Raw genomic sequence first — 16,119 nt, forward strand, 5'->3', positions numbered from 1 at the left:
TTATTTATTTATTTATTTTTGGCTGTGTTGGGTCTTCGTTTCTGTGCGAGGGCTTTCTCCAGTTGCGGCGAGCGGGGGCCACTCTTCATCGCGGTGCGCGGGCCTCTCACTATCGCGGCCTCTCTTGTTGCAGAGCACAGGCTCCAAACGCGCAGGCTCAGTAGTTGTGGCTCACGGGCCCAGTTGCTCCGCGGCATGTGGGATCTTCCCAGACCAGGGCTCGAACCCGTGTCCCCTGCATTGGCAGGCGGATTCTCAACCACTGCACCACCAGGGAAGCCCCCCCACCCCCTTATGTTTTAAATTCGCCATTAAAGAGTGAACCTGTGAAACCCTAGGCACCCTACCCTCAACCCCAGTAAAGGCAGAGCCCCAGGGGCTTTCTTCTCTCTCTCTCTCTCTCCTCCTGACTTCACTGTATGGCCCTTGCTGTGCTGTGTACCCTCCAGGACCTGTGAGTAATAAACCTTGTTTTTTCCTGATGGTTATTGCGGAGGTGGGTCTTGCATTCTTAATAAGAACCACAGCAGCAGGTCCAGCCACAGCACTGGCTCTGGTGGGAAAGTGTCTCTGGGGGCTCCTACAGGTAGTTTGGGCCCAGGTGAGTGCCTCAGGCATTCCTAGCCAATAGCATCTCTATAGAGAGGCTGAGACCGACATGAGACAGGTTGTTAGTCAACCAGAATCAGAATCGGCTGAATGGGAAATGCATTGTCAGAGGACAGTGGGCAAAATCCTGTCTTGTTCCTGGAGAACCTTCATAGATTTGCATCTTGTGGGTAGAAAGATGTTTTGCCTGGGTTTAGGAGGCACTGTGCAGCACACATCAAGGAGCTCTCAGTGAGCGCCGACAGTGTACCCCAGACCAATTAAGTCAGAATCCCTAAGAGCGGCTCACAGGCATTTATATATATGTATAGCTCCCTAGGTAACTCCTCTTTACAGTCAAGGTTGAAAACCATTGTATTAGAGTTACCTGTTTGTTAAAGCAAAAAAAACAAGCGAAAATATATTTTACTGTAAATTAATTTTTTATGAGATGAAGAATGTTATCAAAAGCAGAATTAATGAAAAGGAGAACCTCCCTCCTACCCATCCACCCACTGCCTTTTTTTTCTTTTTTTCTACCTTATTTTTTTTCTTACTGTTTTTTTTGTCTCAGCTGACAATAGCTAATTCAGAATCAAATAGGCAGGAACTCGTTGGAAACAAAGCTAAAAAATTCAGAGTAGTAGCTCAGGTAGAGGTATGATTTTGGTACCTTTCCATATGCTTTTACATCATTCTGTAAAATCATTTCCATTTTTATCTATTTCTTCAAAAAGTCCTAAAAAGCTTCAAGACCTATGCCAGTTGTCACTATCCGCAGGAAACTAGAATTAATTATAGACAATAGATTTCGTAGCACCCTCCTCGTAGCACCAAAATGTTGTAATTGTATTTTGGTCAAACTTTTGTCATATTCAATAGTAATATTTTATTTAATGTTGCTTTTTCCACTACTCTGTGAGCTCCTTGATATTGCTTCTCTTTATTACACTTGTTTCATCTATAACAGTATCTGAAACGTTACGGATTTTATTAAATGAAATTGATGAATAATGCTTGTATTGTAGAGGTTATTTTTAGAGAACTCTATTAAAATTAAGAAACTTGAATCTAAATGGTATTGAGTTTCTGTTGAAAAAGAAAGTACAAATCAGTATAAAGAAATCTGTCTCATATTTGCATGTTTGACTTTTCCAGATGTCCTCACAACTGGAAAATTGCTGCCAGTGCCAATGATGAGTGGGCACATTTACTGTTTAATTTGGGAATCAGTAGCTGATTGAAAGTAATGTTAAGTTTTTCATTTAGAGCTGTGAGACTAGATCTCCTTGCACAAATTTCAGACCTATGGCTGGAATAAAAGAGGAAGTTCTCTATGAAGATAAGTGAGATGGTATCTGAGTTTCACTGAGCATTTTTTAGTACAAAAGTGAAAAGTATCAAACTGGATATCATACAACACTTTGACCGCCAAAAAAATCAGTGAAAAATAGTGTTAGCTTTCTGGATTCTTTCTACAGCAATGCCATCTGGAGTTGAAAATACTTTTCTGGTAGAGGTAATAGGAGAATTCATGATTGGAATGCTGGGGAATGGGTTCATTGTACTAGTTAACTGCATTGACTGGGTGAAGAGACCGAAGTTCTCATCAGCTGACTGCAACCTCACCGGACTGGCAAGCTCCAGAATCAGTCAACGTTGGAAAATGCTATTTGACTCGTTTGTACTGGTGTTATGGCCACATCTATATGCCATTGATAAACTGGCAAAAATTTTTTGGACCCTGTCCAATCACCTAGCTACCTGGTTTGCTACCTGTCTAAGTGTTTTCTGCCTCTTTAAAGTAGCCAGTTCCTCCCACCCCTGCTTCACCTGGCTGCGGTGGCAAATTTGTAGAGTGGTACTTGTGCTTCTGTTGGGGTCTTTGCTCTTACTGTTTTTGAACTTTGAATTAGTAGATGCGTTTAATGGTGTCTGGACTAATGTCTACAAAATATATGAAAGAAACTCAACATGGCCCTCAGATGTAAGTAAAACTCTGTATCTTGACATGTTGATTGTTTTCACCTTCATCTGCCTAATCCCCTTTCTTCTGTCCCTGACCTCATTGCTCCGTTTATTCCTCTCCTTGATGAGACACACCAGGAATTTGCAGCTCAACCCCAGCGCAAAGGACTTCAGCATAGAGGCCCATGAAAGAGCCATGAAAATGGTGATGTCTTTCCTCCTCCTCTTCATGGTTCACGTTTCTTCTGTCCTATTAACAGGTTGGGTTTTCCTTAAACTGCAGAAACATCAAGCCAATTTGGTTGTCATGTTAACTTTGACTCTTTTTCCTTCAAGCCACTCATTTATCCTAGTTTTGGCAAACAGCAAGGTGAGACAAAATGCCTTAGGACTACTGTGGTATCTTAACTGCCACCTGAAAAGAGTGAAACCTTTAGCTTCATAGACTTTTCCAGAATTTTCTATATTCCAAGAGAACTGAATTAATGAAGAGACATTGAAGATCCATTTTAACTTCTGTTTTTCTCACTGGATTCTTTGAGATACTATTTTGCCTCACAAATTTTCCCTAGAATGGCCTACAAACTAACAATCTACTCACATAGGTGAGTAGATTTTTTAAAAGCGAACATCATTGTCATCGTAACACTTTCTAGTAACAAGAAAATATTAGAGACACTATGAATATAAAATATATAATGCAATATGTATTCTTTTATATATGCTGGAAAATATTTACTACAGTCATATGTCAGGAAAAAAAACCCATGATTATTTAGACATGAAAATCCTTTCCAAGGTAGAGTAGGTGAAATATTTGTACAATATTAAGTTAAAAATAAATCAAGGAATAAAAATTTTGTAAGCATGGCATCTTAAAATGGCAGACGTAACTTTGAAAACAGAGGATCAGACTATCTATCATTAGGGATCCAAGCTAGACTAGCCACTACCTTTCTAGAATAAAAAAAAAATCAACTGAATTTCTAAAAAGGTACTGAATAATTATCTCTAAGTGTATAATAATACTTATGTGTCTACTTTGACATGGAATTTGTATGGGGTGTGTGTGTGCATCTACGGATTATATGAACAGTAATGTCCCTGGTCAGAGAGGATAAAAACAACCAACTCACCAGAGATAAAAACAAAGTTTACAAGAGAATATCACATATTTGTAGAATTTTTGGACATGTTTGTGTGCATATATAGTGCTGAGTTGACATTTATAGTAATTAAAGTAAAAGCAGCTGAAAATGTATATACATCTTAAGGCCAGCAGGTGGCAAAATTGTGCTTGCTAATGATATTACAATTTTGAATACAATAGTTCATAATTTTGCTAGTAATTTTAGAGATTACAATTGTAAACATTTTTTAAAACCATAGAAAATTAAGAAATTTTTGTTAGGATTTATAGTTGCCATAATTATTCAGTGGTAGAAGCAAACAAACAAAAAAACCCAAAAACAACTTTGAAAATATGTGGGTTATAAATTAATTTTGATGGAGCAGTAGGCCAAGTCTGACACTAGGAAGAATGTAAGAACCCTAAGAGCTTTGTAAAGCGTGCCTTTACTCCAGGGAACAGGGCTGTGGGGTACTCTGATGTATCCATGATGATAATGATACATGTATATGCAGATCTCCGTAAAGATTTAGATTTCTAAGCTGCATTCATTATGTTGGACACTATATAAGAAATTTCCTGGGTGGGGGTAGGGGGAATTACATGAAGGTGGTCAAAAGATACAAACTTCCAGTTATAAGATAAATAGTACTGGGGAAGTAATGTACAGTGTGACGACTATAATTAACATTGCTGTATGGTATATTTGAAAGTTGCTAAGAGAGTTGTTTGTAAAAGTTCTCATCACAAGGAAAAAGACATCTTTTTTTTGGTATTCATACTAGATGATGGATGTTAACTAAACTTATTGTGGTAATCATTTTGCAATACATGTAAATCAAATTGTTATGTGTACACCTTAAACTTATACAGTGCTGTGTGTCAATTATATCTCAATAAAACTGAAAGAAAAAATAAATTTCCTAATGGCTGTCACTGGGATTATCTTGTTTTAGGAAAGGTGAAATTCTAATTATACTGGTTATATTTAGATTCAGTACTGAGGATAATTTGATTTAGAATCCCTTTCAGTAAAAAAATTAAAAATTACTTTGTGCTTATTAGAAGTAAGCATAGTTTTAGTTTTTAGATTTACATTTCAGTGTTACTAAACTTTTCTTTAATGACCTATAAGATAAAAAAAGATTTAGGCAACTATGCATAGCCCTGGGTGCTTATGAGGAATTTAGCAGTAAATGTCTCATTAGGATTAAGTTCTCCCTACTCATGTACTAATCTTGGAGAGGTGAAGCTATAAGAAGTAGGGGCCTGGGAACTTCCCTGGTGGTGCAGTGGTTAAGAATCCACCTGCCAATGCAAGGCGCACAGGTTCGAGCCCTGCTCCGGGAGGATCCCACATGCCCCGGAGCAACTAGGTCCCTGTGCCACAACTACTGAGCCTGCGCTCTAACGCCTGTGAGCCACAACTACTGAAGCCCGCACGCCTAGAGTCCATGCTCCACAACAAGAGAAGCCACTGCAATGAAGCCCGCGCACCGCAACGAAGAGTAGCCCCTGCTTGCCGCAACTAGAGACAGCCTGCGTGCAGCAGCAAAGACCCAATGCAGCCAAAAATAAAAAATTAAATTAAAAAAAAATAAAGTAAAAAAAAAAAGAAGTAGGGGCCTATTCCACATAATAGAAGCACAGAAAATGACTATAAAAAGGTGAAGTCTGGGTTATGGGCTGGGCATTGTCTACCAATGTATTTATTGTCTTCTCCCTATTAAAATGGCATTTAGAGATTAAGTTCTGTGCCTCTCCCTTCCATAAGAAGAAGCCTGTGTTAGAGATCCCAGCCTTGATCCAAGAAAAGCTACTAGTATCACATCCATAGCTAGTCTCATGCAATCTGGAGAGAACTGGATCCTATTCTGGGACCAAATTATTGGGAAAATAAAATGATTGTCCATGCTTTCTTGCTGATCACTTCCCTCCAAAATAAACTTTTTATAGTCGAAGTAATGAGTTTTTTGGGGGTTTTTTTCAGCTTGCCCACACCTGAGATCAGGAGTGTTGCAAATAACCTGTTTCTAATCTCAAAAGAGGCTTATGCCTGAGCTCTGCCCTAGGCCTAGAACTTAAACTGAGAAGATATTTTAGTGTTCAAGCCATGTTGTCTTGAACTTTACTGAAAAGGTCCCAGTAGAAATACGCACGGGTGAATACAGAACGTGATAATGTTGAATCTCTGATGGTTCAGGTGTTCTATCTGCTGCTCTTGATTAAACCTCATGTTCTCCAAAGCAGGGGCTTTCATAACAGAAGTACAGAAATCAGGGGGGCACCTGCAAAACCCATTCTTCCACAGTCCACCCACCTTAACATTGGTTAGGGCTGTCTATCGAGATCTATGCCATGTGCTGGATTGCCCAGAATAAACCATTTAAAAATGGATCAGATGGTTGGTTTGATCAATTAAAAAAAAGACTATTTTTTTTTTGGAGGGGGATTATTTGAAGGAATAAAAGCTCGGGTGACAGATGGGTTATTTTCGACTTTAGCAATTTGGAGGGACACCAACGTAGATAACGGCTTCAGAAGACTAAGGCACTATCTTAACTTGTATGTTAGTACCTCTGTTTCTTAGCCCCAGGTTTAAATGAGTTAGTTTTAAAATAACTTCTTTTCCCTTCCATATGGATCTAACCTGACCTCTAAATTTTAAGGCTTCTATTAATTGTACTCGTCTTTGACTGCAGTTTGAGATGCTTTTTATCAATTAAAAAGCTAAAACAGTCTTTTGAAAAACAGCTCTTTTTTCAAATTAAACATCTTTTTGTTTCTTTATCTGTTGGACACAATCTCTATTACTGTGCCAATGATTTTAGAGCCAAGATGTTCTAAGTACAGTATTTCCTTAGTGGTTTTTGCTTTTTCGTTGTGTGATGATTTATTTTTCCTCATTTTGGTTCATATGAAAAAGTATACCCACTCTCCCTCACCCAGTATATGAAAGATCTCCATTCCGCTTTATTTTTCACTGATGGCACTCCACCACCTTACTGTGAATAAATCCACTGGGTGCTTGAAAGCCATAAGGATGAGCAAGAATTTCTCATGTTCACTGCAGATCCCTAATTAGGACAGAAACTGGCAGGAGTGCCCTCAGATGTACTGCAACTAAGATGTACTTTACTAAGAATTCCAGTGTTTCTTCATTTGTTGTAGGCACCAGCAATGTCCTTTGGCCTTTCAGTTCTGCCAAGAGCATTGCTGAGATTTGTATTAGTGAGGAGTGGGGGTGGGGAGGAGTTGGTTTCAGCTGCAAAAGATTCATGACCTGACCTGGTGGTAATCCTGCTGGGCAATAGGCTATCATCTGTTCTTGCTGAAATTGCAAGGAAGTTCCCTCACTTAGGGTAATTCAAGAAATAGACTGATGTGACTCAATCCAGCCCAAGTGTTGGAAATTCTGATAGCTATTGAAGAGGTTCTTTCCTTGGTCCACTGTGTTTGGAATCTTCCAAATCTACTCCTCAGACTACCTTCCGGGCATTAGGATTTTCCTCTCCTTCTTTTGTACCTATATTCATAAACTTTCTATTCCGCCACCACTTTATGTCTCCATATGTAAGTTCTGTTTTCTTCTTGACTCTATCGAATGCTATTGATGCTCCAAGAAAAGTCTCCATTAAAGAGACTTTAATGCAGAATTTTGTAACCGGGAATTTAGTTAGGCCTCCTCAGAACAGCAATGACTTAGCTTCAAAATTCATGTTTTTACCTGATCTCCACTCCGTCATGGGAAGGAAAGTGTTTTCTTTCCATCCTAGGGGAAATGAATGTCCTTTCCTCTGTGTCCTCCATCGCCTTCACCCCTCTTCCCCACAAATAGGCCAAATTTCCCCACAAATTAGGCATCAGAGTATAAAATACTCGAATTTACATATCAAATAATGTTAAATATTTATATTCTAATACAAAAGGCCCTCAATAATTATATTAAAAAGAGATATCCTCAAGTATTACTCAGGTAATACTTACGTTTGAGAATTTGAGAAAAGTGACGGGATTATTCAGAATTACCTATACATGTAAAAAAAATTGAATCCCTCATCAAATGTATCTTTAGTAATAAACTTGAGATGCACTTGTGGTTTGGCCAGTTACTATGACCTTGGGAAAGTTACTTAACCTCACTAAATCCTAGTTTCCTTACCTGAAAAAATGATGATGAAAATATCTTTCTCATAGGGTACACGTGAGGATTATGATCATGTAAGTAAATAACTTTTCATAGTTCCTGGTATTAAAATCTCAATAAAATTTTAAAAACATGCTGATAGTGATATGTTCTTTTTTTTTTCAAGTTTTTTTTTTTTTTTTTTTGATGTGGACCATTTTTAAAGTCTTTATTGAATTTGTTACAATATTGCTTCTGTTTTATGTTTTGGTTTTTTGGCCGCAAGGCATGTGGGATATTAGCTCCCTGACCAGGGATCGAAACCACACCCCCTGCATTGGAAGGCAAAGCCTTAACCACTGGACCACCAGGGAAGTCCTGATGATACATTCTTTTAGCCAACTAATCATAAGTATTTTTACCCTCAATTTTTAAATTCTTAAAAAAAAAATCTTGCTCCCTAACCCTTAGGTTATGTGTTTACTATGATCACTATTTCCCTTTAAACTACAAGAGTCTGCATTCCCCCAGCATTCTTGTCAGTTGCACTGCATAAACAAGTTTTTTTCTTTATTGATCAGAATTATGCCACCTCTTTGCTTCTTCAAGTTTGAGATCTCTGGGCCAATCAATATTCTTCATGGCCTGAAAAAGCTTGATTTATGGGAGAAATAAAGTAGATGACTTTAGTATCAGACACAAACACATCTTTCTTTTATTGACTGCTAACTAAGTGTAGAAAAACCAACTAATTTGGCATTCATTCAACAATATTTACTCACATTAGGCAATGCTCTAGGCTGGGGGTTGAGAAAATCTTTGGCTTCATGGATGTGACCTGGAAGGATGCCAGGAGGAATAAAATTCCTTGTAAATTAGAATAGTAAGTGGTTAATAATAAGTAGGGCAAAAATCTTGCTTTCTCCCATGGGAAACTTTACTGAGTTGTATCATGTAGGAAGAAAAATACACATCTGGTTTTAAGAGCAATTGTTAAGAATAAATGGTAAATCATGGAGCTTTCATTCAACTCCTACTATATATTTGCTGATATTACAGGCTGTAAAATTCGATAGGATACAGTATCTTCCCTCACAGGGCTTCTAATCTAGTTGGAGGATATAATAATAAATCTGCTAAAGTGCCTTAGTTTCTTCAGTGTAGCAAAACACTAATATGAAGAAAAAAAGGTTGAGGAAGGCACACGTTCATTAGCCACCAAAATGGAGCATCCCTGTATGTCACCATTCCGGGGCTAATGGCAGCCTCATTCTTCTGTGTTACAAATTGGGACATTAGTGCCTCTAGGAAATAGTGATGCCCACCATTTGTCAGCCCATTGGCAATACTGAATTATTTCATTGATCAAATTACATTTCTGATATTTTAGACTAAAATGTTTTAGTCCCTGCACTTTCACAGCAATACGTAATTATCACGGGAAGAGATCAAAGTCCAGGAAACCTGTCTTCTTGGATATTCTTTAAAAAACATCTGATAATGCACAATTAAGCACAAATAAGGAAGCCTATGAAAATGGCATAGGTTGATATTAACACAGCCCTTTAGATGGATTAAAAGAAATGATCTCTAATCTGGTCAGGAGCATCTGGGAAAAACTTAATGGAAAAAGTGATGTCTAAGTTCAGCCTTAAAACACAGGTAGAGTAACCATAAGCCAAAAAAAAAAAGGTAGAGAAGGCAGAAGAAAGTGTACGTAGAAAGAGGAAGATGCTCTAGTTTGGCTGGAGACAAGGAATGAAGGGTAGGAAGAAGTTACTCAAAGCAAGACATTGTGCTACAGGGGGCACTTATTTTATAATCCTAGAGTACACTTGTTTGTTGGATACAATTAGTGGAATACGGAACACTACAAATAGTTTAAATCTTTACTTTGGCAAATAATTGCCCCTTTCAGCTCAAATCTCTCTTCCTGGAGGGTCTTCCCTACACCCCCATTGTCAGTAATCTACAAACCTCCTTCAGTACTAAAACCCTCCATTGGAAAAGCAGGCACTCCATATGAGAGTTTTAAGTTTTATTCACAAGTTAATGAAATATTCTGTTATAACAAATACTCTTTACTGTGTACAGTATGTATCAAGCACTAAGGCTTACTTTTAATTCCCGACTGATCTTTCAAGGTGGGTATTTTTACTCTCATTTAATAGAATTGAGAAAACTGGGGTTTAGGCAGATTAATGGGCTCACCTGGACCGCAAAATTAGTTTGTATTTTAACAGAGGTCTGCCTGATATATATCTCTCCACACACACACACATGGCTAAGAAAAATCACCGTTACTGTTAGACTGGTAGTGAAAAACAGCAGTCCTCCACCTTTCTCTGTCTATCCCTGATTTCCTTTCTCCAGAGACTACCAATTTTAACTCTTAGCTATTTCTTACTGTACTCTAAGTGACAAGTTATACTGCTTTTTTAAAATCTTTTCTATATCAGATCTTGATTGATTCTCCCCCATTACATATACATCTCTCTCTTCTCCAATCCTTCCAATGTTACCTAATAATCTGTTATCTGTATTCAGTGTTTATATAATTATAACTGACTTTATATGATGAGTAGTAATATTCTTCACAGTTGAGTTATGCAGTGTAGTTCTTGAAAATTTTTTTATTCTTCCCGGGGTTCATAATTGCCTCAGCTTTGCTTCCTAATTAGAAAAAATTTTGCAGACCACTAATTCATCTCCAGACTCTCTGAAATCTAAAAATCTCTTGACTCTATATTTAAATACATCAGGTAATCTGAGACATTCCACCCTAACTCTAACCTCTAGGCATTTCTTGTTGACCTCATGCTGTTCTCCCCTCCTCTTCTCTTTCATATAGTTACATTTTAGCAACTTTATGGCTACTCTTTAAATAATAAAATGCCCTCTTCCCCCATCGACAACAGAATTTTCCTCAGCTTCCCACTTTAAAAGACACCATTGCCATTCCAGGTACCCTCACTTTTACGCCATCAAGGCTGATAACATGTGCATTCAACTTTGTAACTGTAAGTATTCTCTTAAAAAGATGAAAACCATAAACAGCATTTACATTACTATGATTATTTAAATGTTATTCAATAAATCGCCAAGCTTTGTGCTATGACTGGATTTCCTTCTCTTTGGCTCCAAGATTTTGAACTGCATGTTACTCATAGGGACACTGAAATAAAGTCCACTTTCTTACACTCCCTGTGTTCAAAATCCTGCAGCATTTTACATTGTTTCGTATTTGAAGGATGTGTTTCCTGTACAGTTTTTTTTTCACTGAAAGCTTCTGATCGTCATTTGTTTTTTCGTGTGGGATGAAGAAATATATGCCCTCCACAGCATATCCTTAAGATCTCCAGCTGCTTACTCATTCAGCGTCCTGCTTATATTCCAGTCTCATACTCCCGAAATTTACTGATTAAAGTAATATGGACCATGAGCTTGTACATTCTTGTCCTGAAAATTTTAGTAGCTTTCCCTTTTTGTAATACATCCCGTTCGTCCCGTTTTTGTTTTAGGGATGCACAGTTTCTTAAATATTGTCGTGGGTCTTAACTGAAGTTCTTTCTCGGCTGCCGGAATCGCGTATTTCCTCTTCCTAATCTCGGCAAAGTCTCGGTGACATTCCAGGAGCTCGGCTGAGAGCGGAGAGCACAGCCGCGGAGGGAGCCCAGGCACTCTCGCGAGACAGCGGGACTCCTCGCCCTCAGCTCCGCGGCGCCGCGGGGCCTCCTGGGAGTCGGCCATAATGCAGGCCCGGAATGCCGGCGGCTTCCTCAGGGCTCTAAAAGTGTACCTGCAAGCGGATGTTGAGGACCACGGAGCCCGCGATGTAGAAGTACGGGAAGTTCATGCGCAGCTGCCAGGCCAGCTCGAAGAAGGCGAGGAGGGTGCGGGAGAGCCCCTTGCAGAAGACCCCGTACGAGCCGGGGGCCGCGGCCAGGCTCGAGGCCTTGAGAGCCAAGGATGACGGAGCCGCCGCGGTGGCCATGGACGCGGTGTCGCCGCTCGTCCGGTGTGGTGCCTGGAGCGCAGGGTGACCGTAGACCCCGCGGACCCCCCGACTGACGGCGGTGACCGGGAGGGGCCGGGGGCTAAGCAGCAGCTGGCCTCACACTTGCGCCTGACGTAGCCGCGGCTGCTTCGCTAACGGCGGTGAGGCGGGGGCTGCGGCTGGCGCTCCGCCCCTTCCTGTCTGCTGCTTAAAATGGTATTCAGCGTTTAGAGTTTTAACTCTTGGTAGGTCGGGAACGGGTTATTTATTTACATATATACCATGCAGTTATTTTGTACAGCATATACGAACAGCCTTACTGATACTGTTTTCACTTTAAAATGAAGAAAGGAAGCTAAGTAAAATTCTGGAACTTGCCCGAGGAGCTTGCATTAAAACTCGGGTTAGTCTGCTCTGTGATCTGAGCTACTAGCCAGGAATCTTAACCAGTTGATTCCGTAACATTAGCTTTAATATTAGGGCAAGGTGAACTCCTCACATAAGCCAGTTTGGGCACAGAGTCTCCGTGTTTACAACATGCTTTAACTTAAAGGATCACAATCTCAGGCAGTGGATTTCCTATGTATTGGGACGATTTCAGGTGCAAGTGTTAGAAATTACACACTTATTTAAGCAAACACACACACACATATCCACGTATATAAAACTATATAAAACGCAATTGTGTATCCCCAACTAGAATTTCTTTTGCTACTTTGCTACCAGTACCAACCCAGCAACTAGACGGCACCTAGAGGAACTGATTACTGCTCACTCAAGACAACTTCTAAAATACTGGTATAGAGACTGAAGAGTAGTGTAAGATAAATGACAGCTCAGAACCAGTAGATGTATCGTTTCCACATAGGAGTACAATTTATCCTTTCTGAAAGTTGAAAGAATAATAGAGGTATTCAGGGTCACAGAAGTCATTAAGTCCCTGAATCTTCCATTTCCAACTACGTAAAACTATGTGGACTCGTTCTCTTCCACCATTCTCCTGCTCTTCGCTCCCCTCCCTCCCCCCTAGCTCTTGTTAACTCCATGAAAACCAGATCTTTCATTCTGAGCCCACGGGGAAAGCAGCAGCCATTTATCAGTATTTATAACATGGCTAGGTTGATATCCTGTCCAGTTGGAAAGGAATAGGCAAAGAAGAGCAGTCATGAAGCTCCAGCTCCTACTTGTTAATGCTGCAGAGCTGACGAAAGATTTCTATCAGGTGAAAGTGACAGTGGAGAGTGGGATAGGATCAGTATTTTACATGATTGTGTTTTTTATTCTGTCCCTTGATGTTTAGATTTGAATGACTGATCTACACTTTTTGCCAAGTAGGCACACATAAGTAAGCTTCAACAGGAACACGTCTTAAACCATTTCTCCAGATGATGCTTCATTGACTCTTTAACTTGGCCTTCCTTTCCAAATGTTTCTTATCCCCTTATTGTTGACCCTATATTCCCAATTTAGTACTTTTTTTTTTTTCTCCTTTAAAGTAAATGTTTATTGGGAAAGTCAAGTCTGCTGCATTTACAATGATTTGCTATTAAATCATCATGAAGCTTAAAATCCCCAGAGGTCATGCTCATCTTTTCATCACACACATTGCATTTCATTTTCAGGAGGCCTAGACAGGCTCTGAAAAGTAGTTCATCTCACTGGGTTTCACATCAGTAGGGCCAGGAATGCAACCTAAAGCTCCTGGTAGAGCTCTGCCTTAAGAGGAGATCATACCAAGATCAAATGTAAGTGCATCGTTTCTTTTTTTTTTTTTTTTTAACATCTTTATTGGAGTATAATTGCTTTACAATGGTGTGTTTCTGCTTTATAACAAAGTGAATCAGTTATACATATACATATGCCCAGTTTAGTACTTTTTAATGGCTTGTTTGGTTTAATGATGCTTTGAAAAAGTTTTAAGGTAAGCTGCAGCAGGTCTGCAAATTCTCAGCTCCTTTTTTAAAGAATTTGCCAATGTAAATGTTCTATTATATAAAAAAAAAATGCATTCAGGCTGCAAGGATTGGATCCAAACGATCCAAGCCTAAACACAAGAGAAAAATTACAACTCAGTGAAAGAGTCTGTCCCACGTTTGCAGGCTAACAGATTGAGTTTAGCCTTTCAGTAGGCGTCACATCAGGAACCGTTTGATGTTTAGTGGAAACCTTTATGTAGGTTTAGTAAACTCAGTGAAAGAAAAACAAATTGTAACATATGATAGCAATGATTAGATCCCATAGTAACACTGCAATTTCTGGGTCAAGACTGTACATTCAAGCATCAGATTTGTGTCATACTGAAGCAAACCATTAGCTGCAACATCAGATTAAGATTTTTTCCCTCTTCAGGCATCTAGAAAAATATCTGATGCAGGCATTGTTTCTGGACGCTTAGCTCTGAATCTCCTTCTGCAGACCTTGTAATACTTTGATACTCTCTCATAAATGCCTTTATGCTTAAAACCACCAGAATAGATTCTTTTAAAATAAATTTCAGTGAGTTCATGTTGACGTTTCCAATTCTAATTTTGTATACATTTATTTCTTTTTTCTAATGCTGAAAATTTTGGTCCCTAACAACAAAAAATTAACAATTATTTGTGTGCATCTCTGTGTATAATAGTTTCAGACTAACAATATGCTATTTTAACAACATAATTATTAAAAAAACAATTTACGATATCTCTTATTTAAGAATATATCCTAATGGAGACAAAAAATAAAATTACCATGTCTTAGCATCATTTGAAACAACTTTATTATTAAACTATACAAACAAGTGTCTTTGCTTTATTTTGCATTTGATTTTTACAGATAGATAGTTCTTTTGATTTAATTTTGTCTATTATTATGTAATAAATTTTCATGGTACCAGAGTCAAAACTTCAAAACAAAGTATATTTAAAGAAGTCTGGCTTCTTTCCTGTCTCCTCATCTCTGTTACACTCCAAATAGGTAACCATTTTAAAAAATTAGTTTTCAGTTAGAAAGCCTTCTGCACTTCCTTAGGCACTAGATAGCACACTATACACATTGTTCTGCATCTTGCTGTTTTTCACTTAGACGTATAACTGGAGATGACTCCATGGGACTCTGTAACATCTTGCCCATTCCTTTTTACTGCTGAATACTATTCCATTTATCCCCTCTCTGCAGTTATTCATAGACCCAGGCTGAAGAAGGCTTAACCAATTTCAACACATTTTTTCTTTTTTTTTTCAGCTTTATTGAAGTATAATTGACAAAATTATAATATATTTAAGGTGTATGATGTGATGATTTGATATACGTATACATTGTTAAAGGGTTCCCACAATCAAGTTAATTAACACATAAATTGCTTCACATATTTACCCAGCCCCCCTTTTATTTGTGTGAGAACACAAGTTCAGCTCTCTTAGCAAATTTACAGTATTATCAACTATAGTCACCATGTTATACATTAGATCCTCAGACCTTATTTGTGTTATAACTGAAAGTCTGTACCCTTTTGCCAACCTCTTCTCATTTCCCCTAACCTCTGGCAATCACCATATCTTTCTGTAAATTTGACTTTTTTTTTGTAAGATACCATATAAGTAATACCATGAAGTATTTGTCTTTCCCTGTATGGCTTATTTCACTAAGCAAAACGCCCGCCAGTTTTACTCATGTTGTTGCAAACGGCAGGATTTCCTTTTTTTTTTTTTTGGTGGCCGAATAATATTTGTGAGACATATATATTTATTTATTTCACATTTTCTTTATCCATTCATCCTTCTGTGGACACTTAGATTGTTTTCATAGTTGGCTATTGTGAATAATGCTTCAGTGAACATGGGAGTACAGATAACTCTAAGAAAATGATTCTGTTTCCACTGGATGTATACCCAGAAGTGGGATTGCTGGATCATATGGTATCTCTATTGTTAAGTTCTTGAGGAACCACCATACGTTTTTCCAACTGCCTGTACCAGTTTACATTCCCATCAGTGGTGCACTAGGGTTCCCTTTTTATATCCTTGCCAGCATTTGTTGTATCTTGCTTTTTGGATATAGACATCCTAATAGATGTGGTATCTCATTTGATTTGCCTTTCCCTGATCATTAGTGACGTTGAGCACCTTTTCATAAACCTGTTGGACATTTGTATGTTTTCTTTGCAAAATGTCTCTTCAGGTCCTTTACCCATTTTAAAAATCATATTCATAGTTTTTTTGTTTGTTTTTGTTTTTGTTTTCTTTTTTGCTATTGAATTGTATGAGTGCCATGTATATTTTGTACATTAACCCCTTATCAGTATATGATTTGCAGATATTTACTCCCGTTCCA

The 16,119-nt window shown here is 38.5% G+C and overlaps 2 protein-coding genes across 2 annotated transcripts; one reads left to right on the top strand and one right to left on the bottom strand.

Moving 5' to 3' along the window:
* Nucleotides 1-371: 371 nt before the first annotated feature.
* TAS2R42 (taste 2 receptor member 42) lies at nt 372-7,945 on the top strand. Its single transcript, XM_082420315.1, has one exon. It carries the CDS (start codon nt 2,072-2,074, stop codon nt 2,999-3,001), a length of 930 nt encoding a protein of 309 aa, XP_082276441.1. The 5' UTR covers nt 372-2,071; the 3' UTR covers nt 3,002-7,945.
* Nucleotides 7,946-9,834: 1,889 nt separating this feature from the next.
* On the bottom strand, nt 9,835-11,805 carry SMIM10L1 (small integral membrane protein 10 like 1; the record flags this gene model as incomplete). Its single annotated transcript, XM_082420419.1, has 1 exon — nt 9,835-11,805. The coding sequence occupies one exon, from the start codon at nt 11,803-11,805 to the stop codon at nt 11,599-11,601; it is 207 nt and encodes a 68-aa protein (XP_082276545.1). The 3' UTR covers nt 9,835-11,598.
* Between the last annotated feature and the right edge of the window lie 4,314 nt (nt 11,806-16,119).

Source organism: Balaenoptera physalus, assembly GCF_965194825.1.
Source record: "Balaenoptera physalus genome assembly, chromosome: 13".
Classification (NCBI taxonomy): domain Eukaryota; kingdom Metazoa; phylum Chordata; class Mammalia; order Artiodactyla; family Balaenopteridae; genus Balaenoptera; species Balaenoptera physalus.

Excerpts from the sequence above, each read along its gene's own strand:
- TAS2R42 (XM_082420315.1), top strand. The coding sequence starts at position 2,072 with ATGCCATCTGGAGTTGAAAATACTTTTCTGGTAGAGGTAATAGGAGAA.